Below are 7,375 nucleotides of genomic sequence, written 5' to 3'. Positions count from 1 at the left end.
TATCGCAACAGCAGGTGTAGTGTGGTGGGGAGAGAGTTGGACTGGGGGCTTGGGAGATCCAGGTTCAAGTCCCTGCTCTGCCACGAAACTCACTAAGTTACACACTCTCAGCCTAACCTACAAGGAAGGATTGTTGTTGGGAAGATAAAATACAGCTATGCAAGCTGTCCTGGGTTTTTCACAAGAGAAAAAAAAGGCAGGATTTAAAGGCAGTGCAATAATAATAATAATAGTAATCAGACAATAGAATATTTGATGTTTTATTTTTGATTCCTAATTATGCCTGACATGAAATTTGCCTTTTCTCATCAGCAGCATATTGGGTCAACATTTTCATTGCGCTGTCCACCACCCATTCCTGGGTGTAAGAGTAAGTCTTGACCAGTTGCTAAAAATATGTCAATATTGGTAGCCGGTAAGAGTTTTGAGGAGTGAATTGCAGCAGGTGAATCTTGAAGCCTGCCATTTATGCACCTGTACACTCACATTTGTGTAAACAGGCTAGCGGTTTCTTCTAAATGGGCTCAGTGATTGGGGGAATACAGGCAACCGGCTGACGGCGCCTCGCAGCAACGGCTGTGTAGTAAAAGCCTTCCTGTGACTTAGCAGGGCGAAGCAGACGTCTGTCCCACTCGGCCGGGAGAAGTTCGGCTCTAGGTGTAGACTCACTGTCTGTCCCCGGGGGTGGGACAGGGGCGCTTTACAGCACCTCGAAGACTAACAAAACCCAGCTTTCGTGGGCTGAGTCTCTTGCGGCAGATGCATCAGGGCTATCCTGATTCGGCAGGTGCACTCACAAGATGGGGAAAGGGCGTGTGTAGGGAAGGGCGAGCAGCTTTGGCTAGGTTCACGGGAGTGCAAACGGAGACACGCTTAGCTAGGAGTAAGTGCAAGCGACCTCCATGGGGCTTACTTCTGAGTAACCGCGTCCAGGGGAGCCCTGCAGGTCCATGCGGTTTGGTTCGTCCTGGTTATTACTCACGACGGATGGCGCCGCCAGCAGCGCGACCCCCCTTCCTGAATAAGTTGATCAGATGCCTGGACGGCGTGCTACTTGCTCGGCTCCCTCCGATCCGCCTTTGGCTCCTTCTTTGGGGAGGGAGGGGGGTTCGTAGTGGTTCAGACTGATCCATTAGGCTCCAAGAGGGGGATCCACCACGCCACTGCTGAGCTCACGGTGCCACTCTCCGAACGGCTGGCGGAGGCAACTGGAGGCGGCAGGGGCGTCGGCGGCGAAAGAGCTGAACAAAGATTGAACGTCAGGCTGGGCGTGAGCCGCGCAGCCCCACGGGAAAAGGCCGTCTGAGCAGGGCACCATCCCCACGGAGAACACGTGGGCTCTTCCAGGGTAGCAGGTCTGGCCGCCGGTGGTGCTTGCGCCGCTGTCTCTCTCGCTCTCGCTCCTGCTCCAAGCCCTGGCAAAACAAGCGCTTCAAGTTTGAAGGCTGATGCTCAAAAGAGAACTGCAGCCAGGCTCTGCCGTGCGGGCTCTCTACGGGGAATACAGCGCGACCAGCCCAGATGGATGTAATGATAGGCGTTTGGGTTTGCCTGGCCGCTGCAAGAACAGGTAAGACGGCAGAGAGGTGGTGGTGCCTGGTGGTGGGATCCCCGCCCCAGTTTCGCACGGGAAAGGACGTGGGGAGCCGCAAAGAGGCATCTTCTTTCCTGCCTGCAATGGACAGGGGTTATTAATAACGAAGATATATCAGTAGGAATAATCGCGCATTCTCTGTCTCTCTTGCAAAGACAATAGACGTGGTAGGGGATCCTATCCTCCTCCCCCCTTTGCCACTATAGCTGTTTTTTCTGTCTCCCTCTTTCTTTAAAGTGGGGTCAAGGACCACTGTTACTCTCGTCCGCGAGTTAGCCCAGAAACTGGGCTGCGTGTGAATGAATGGCAGTCGCCCTCAAGGAGATCGCGGGAAAGGGGTGGGGTATTCCTCATTATTATTTTTCTTTTAAAAATGGCATTCGATCCACCCAGCTTAGAAAAGCGACAGTATGGATGTGGAGAGAAAAAAAGAAAAAGGGAGCCCCCCCCCCCCACACATCCACAAAAGACTGGGGAGTACGAAGAAAAGAGGCAGGGGAAGATCTGGGGATGCTGTATGCCTTGCAGGATCAAAAAGGGACACGCGGCCCCAGGACGCAGTTCCCTTACCCCATCCACCCTCTTTTTCTTCTGCTACGGCTCGCAAGGCAGAACTCGGAAACTTTGCATTGTAATGACAGCCGCTCTCTTAGGACCGTGCGAGTCCTGCTCAAACCCCACCCCAGCCAAGCTGTTTTTGGAAGCACCGCTGCTTCGGTACCAGAGGCAGGAGGAGAGGCAGCTGAGCCTTCTCTGTATGTATATCAGTCATTGCTGCAAACCTTTCTCCCAGATCCACAATGTATCACCGCACCCCCCCCCCCCCCGCCGCGCATCTGACCTAGAGGCTTTTCGCCGGAGAATCGCAGAAGGCAAACACCAGCTAAGGATTCCCGTCCCCCCCACCCCGCCCGCTGCCCTTGTTAAGACAGTGGGGAAAAAAGGTGACTTCTACCTGCCAGAGGTAGATAATTTTTTTGTGTGGGGGAGAAGGAAACCTCAAGAAAATGAGTCTCCTCCTCCTCCTCCTCCTCTTCTCTCTCTCTCTCTTTCTCTCTCTCTCCCTCTCTTTCTCACAAGGTTTAGGTTAGTGTTATTCCATTAGGGATTTATTCTCCCGAAAAAATCCGGACTGTCTATTTCTTGGCTTTGCACATGGGTGGCACTCTTTTATTGTCTTCTTAGCCCTTAGATAAGCAGCAAGCTTGGCTTTATACTGAAACAGCATGTCTGTTCAGGGAGGAGGAAAAATATGAATGGGGGGATACACAAGGATAAGATCCACCGGAGATTTTGAAATCAAGTGCAGTGATACTACCTAGCCCATTTGAATGGCTTTGATTTTTTTAAAATAAAAAAAATCTATGAGGAAATCAGTCAGTGACACTTCAGGGAGCTGTGTTTGATAAGCAGACTTGTGCTGCAAATCTTGTTGCTGTTTCTGGAAGGTTTACACTGAGAAATGCTCTCCTGTTGGACTGACTTTTGAATGTTCTGGACCTTCTGTTTCTTGTGCCTTCCCAAGATGAGTTTGCCTTCCACTGGCTCATTTTTCACCTTCTTGACATCCGTTTATGCCACTCCACAAAAAATCAGCAAGAAAAGTTTAGGGAAACCCACCAAGCATCCTTTGGGTCTGTTTCAGAAGATGGAATGGATTTAAAGTACCAAGAGAAGAAGCTTTAGGGAAGCCCACCACACTTCACTTTTAGAAAAAGCAAAAAGGGCAGTTTCCCCAATCTGTTTATTTCGCCTAGTGGAGGAATATGCTGCTCAGTGTCAGTATTCACAATAGTGATTTGCTGGAGTATTTCAGGTCACAAACCCATTATATTATAAAATGATGGGAGAGAATGGGTAGGGAAGCCTCTGTCTGATTCCTTATTTAGCTCCCTGTCTTCAGTCTGTAAGAGCACATTTTAAATGAGACTTCACTGGAATGGACTGCTTTTTAGAGCAACTTGATTATAATGTGGAGAGCCTGCAGAATGCATGGAGGGGATGTATGTGCACTGCTATCCATATGTCTTTCTCTTCTTCCTTTGCAGTGAAGGCCATCTTAATTAAAAAGGGTGTCTAAATAAGAACAGTCCTCTAGGGCTGTGGAGCTTCTATATGCAATTAAGAAGAACCTGGAGAATGTCCTGTACATTCTAATCAAAAACATTGATTAGAAAAGATATGCAGGAGCAGTTTGGATTTTCTGTTAATTTTGTTTAGTTTATATTTGCTCAGAGTTCCTAGCTTTAGATGCTTTTGAAGGAACTTTATCTATAGTTTTTCTTAAATATGTTCCCCACAGTTGAAATGACACACAATCCACTATTTCCCCTTATTTCAGTGTATCTCTAAACAGACTTCTCCAATCCAGTACCCTCCAGATTTGGACTACAATACCCAGCATTCATAATCCCTTCTCTTGCTGACTGGGGATGATGAGAGTTGAATTCCAGGACATCTGGAGGGCACTTGATTGGTGAAGACTGTTCCAAAGTTGCAGTACTAGGAATATTTAGGAAGTTACATTTAATTCAGTGGTAGTGACAGCTTGGACTGAAATACTTCTTAGCATTGAGCTGGCAGCCTTTAGAGAGATATATGAATAAAGTAAAATATTGCAGCTAATCCAGCAGCAATATGGCGTAGGTCTATCTTACATCTTTTGCCCAAAGCTAGTGTAAGTTTAAGTTAAGACTGAAGGACAGATCCATTATAATATCTTCTATACCTAGGAGGGCTGCTGGAATCAGTTTATTATGGCCAAGTAGATAGTTGCACCTGCATGCAAACAGCAGCATGTCAAAACTCACTGTGATCTGGGACAGTCCCTATATCTCAGCAGTAATTCACTTCCCTGGCATATCAAGAGGTGAAAGTTTGTAAAACTTGTGCTGTGCCAAAAACCTCTTCCACATTTTTCCGACCATTCTCAATCCATTTTATAGAAAACAAATTGTATTTGGAAATACCTTCACAGGAGGGCATTTCAGAGAATTCTTACAGGTTGGGTTTAGTGTTCTTGAGCTCACCTTACCTGTGAGGTGTGTCATCCTGGCACCAATTGCACATTCAGCTCTCTGGCATCTTGAAGCCTCTTCATCTTCCCAGGCTTCAATTAAAGCCAGGGAAAGACTTCATGAGACGATTCCTGCTATGGAGCTCCTTTGGATCAGATAGGGCGGGCAGCCTGGGAGGCTGCAGATCAATGGCAAAGAAGCAATGGGTCACTGAAAGAAAACACATACTCTGCACTCTTGGCAACCACCAAGGTTTCTCCATCATTTTTGTCTTGCATCTGCCTCTCCCTCCCATAATGCGGGAGAAGGACACTTGGGATGGGACATGGTGACAGATGCAAAATAGCCACCAGGCTGCCAGCTCATTAAACAAGTGGCAGCAGCTCTTAAAACAAAACTGAGGGGAAAAAAGAGGGAATCTATGCAATGATCCCCACTAATGGGGGAGTTCCACTTCCTAAAAACTGTTTCTTCTCCTTTCTTCTTGGGAACTGCAGAAAAAAAATGGGTAGAACATTTTGAAAGAGTGTTTGTGCACCACTGTGTTTAAATACTTTATGGCACAAATGCTATGGGACTGATAACCAAGACCCATGGCTGTGAATATACTTTGAGCACAGTTCCCCAGCATTAAGCAGTTTTACAAATTCTTTTCATTTCAATAGGAAAGAGCAAAGTATAGGTGTAGCCCTCCATTACTGAAGTCTTTGGGACCGGAAAACGCTTAACCTTGAATGGGTTGTATGTATCCTTGTCTGACATCCACGCAACTTAGTCACAATTGGATCCTGGCAACCAGATTGGGCAGTAAAGTCATAGGGCTATATATAAACAAACAGCATGAGTTACATAGTTAGATTAAACATTCTTAGATATAAAATTACTGCAAAGTGTTATGTTTGAGCTAGTCTTTGGAGGCAAGGCATTACAGAAGTTCTCGGTGAGCATCTTTTGCCATTTGGTTGTACTCAGATCAAGATGTTTGGAAAGAGATTTCATAGTAGCAGATATGGTATGAGTGTGGTTAATTCCGCTGAGTGTGCTTAACTGAAATTCCTCCTGAGCAATGTGTATATTGGAAAGCCAAGAAATGTCATCTCTGGACTTATCAATGATATCCGTGAGCTTACCTGATACACAGGCATGCATAGATAAAGTCAAGGCTCTTCTGTGGTGATCACATTTTCAGTTGCCAAATGGCTGATAAAAGTACAATAAGGCAACATGTTTTTAAGGCTGCTAGAACAAATTGGTTATTTTCAGAGGATTAATAGTTATCTAGGTCAGTTCTGTGAAAAAGACCTTGTGCTTTTAACATTCATGGGTTAAAGTTTTCTGTGAAATGTAAGTAGATCGGGATGAAGTGAAGAAATAACTGAAAATCAGGATGTGGGCACTTGATTCCAGTTGGGATTAGAGCAAAATATCAGACTCAATGGCTTGTGCTAATTTTAGAGGAAATTGTTTCCCATATAATGGCTCTTTTTAATTTATAGGAAGAAAAATGCATCGCCACATCCATTTGTTCTACTTAAGGCACTAGATGCTAATGAAATAGCTGTCTGTGCGCTTTCGTAAGATCTTAGAAGGAGACTTTGAGACCCCAGGGAAAAGAAAAAAACCTGGTTATACAACAAAAACTGCAGTTTTCCTGTAGGTTAATGATTAATTTTTAAAACCCCAAGGTTGTGTGCCTGCATGTAATATTGGGAGCCAGTACAGGAGGAATGAATAGTGTGAAAGTAGAAGATTAGAGTCCCGCTGACGAACGTATTTGATGTTAGGGTTCTTTTGATTCATAATTGGAGTAAGACACAGGTTGGTGATCATATCTCAAAGCTAAGTAAGCCTCACCTTGCTACTAAAGGTGCTTAGTCATGACAAGTTCCTTGGCATGTGGGAACAAATATATCAATTATGCTATGTGTACTTGGACTGCTAGAGTTAAGACCTGCATAACACAACCTTTCCCAGCTTGGTGGGCACTGGATGTTTTAGATTACAATTCCCATGAACCTTATCCAGCATGGCCAATGGTCCGAAATGATGGCCATTGTAGTCTAAAACATCTGCAAGGGAGGCACCAATTGGTAAAGTCCAATGACAAGGAACTGCCAAAGCAGCTCTTCTCAAAGCCAATACAATTTCCCTTGTTTCCTGAGGTATGCTGCAACATGTGATACTTTCCCCTGAGTTAGTAAATGTGGACAGTTTTGTGTCTCACAGAAAGAGATCTTGACTGACTGTGGAAATCTCAAAAATTCCCCTTGTGTGGGAACCATTTCTGATGTGAGCTGGAGTTGCACTAACATCACCTACCTTGTTGGGAGATGCTGACTGTGTGAATCTGGCCATGGACCTAGCATCGAGGTGGTGGTGATTCTGTGGCAAAGACCCAAGCAGTCACTCTCATACATGTGGGTGTCTTCTGTAAACCTTGCTTCACTCATGCTCAAGTAGATTCCACACCGAACAATGTTTGGCCTTGGGATATGTACTTATTAAACTATAAACTATAGACTAAGTCCTATCTAGATCAAAATTGTTTTGTGTAGATACATTTAATGTCACTAGAACCCTGCAGTTTAAGATTTTGAGGAAGGCTAACTCACACTCATGTATTGAATTCAGGCTCAACTTAATCTTTTTGCCATATTGTTTCCTTCCTGACAACAGTACACAGATTGGGGTCCATTTATAGCTTGTTCTGAATTTCCTACAGCTGCCTCTACTTGCATTATTTTCTTATTTAAACAATATTAGC

General features: G+C 45.2%; 1 protein-coding gene across 1 annotated transcript in view; it reads left to right on the top strand.

Annotated features, from left to right (window-relative positions):
• Positions 1-1,438: 1,438 nt before the first annotated feature.
• The window catches only part of NELL1 (neural EGFL like 1), a 521,924-nt gene continuing 515,987 nt past the window's right edge, over positions 1,439-7,375 (top strand). The window contains exon 1 of the mRNA XM_044426038.1: positions 1,439-1,570. Coding sequence (XP_044281973.1) covers positions 1,522-1,570 — 49 coding nt within the window. The 5' untranslated portion in view covers positions 1,439-1,521. The remainder of the gene's footprint in view (positions 1,571-7,375) is intronic.

This window comes from Varanus komodoensis, unplaced genomic scaffold (assembly GCF_004798865.1).
Source record: "Varanus komodoensis strain SLA01 unplaced genomic scaffold, ASM479886v1 scaffold16, whole genome shotgun sequence".
Taxonomy (NCBI): domain Eukaryota; kingdom Metazoa; phylum Chordata; class Lepidosauria; order Squamata; family Varanidae; genus Varanus; species Varanus komodoensis.
Note: the sequence above shows the minus strand (reverse complement) of the source record. Positions and strands in the feature narration are given on the sequence as shown.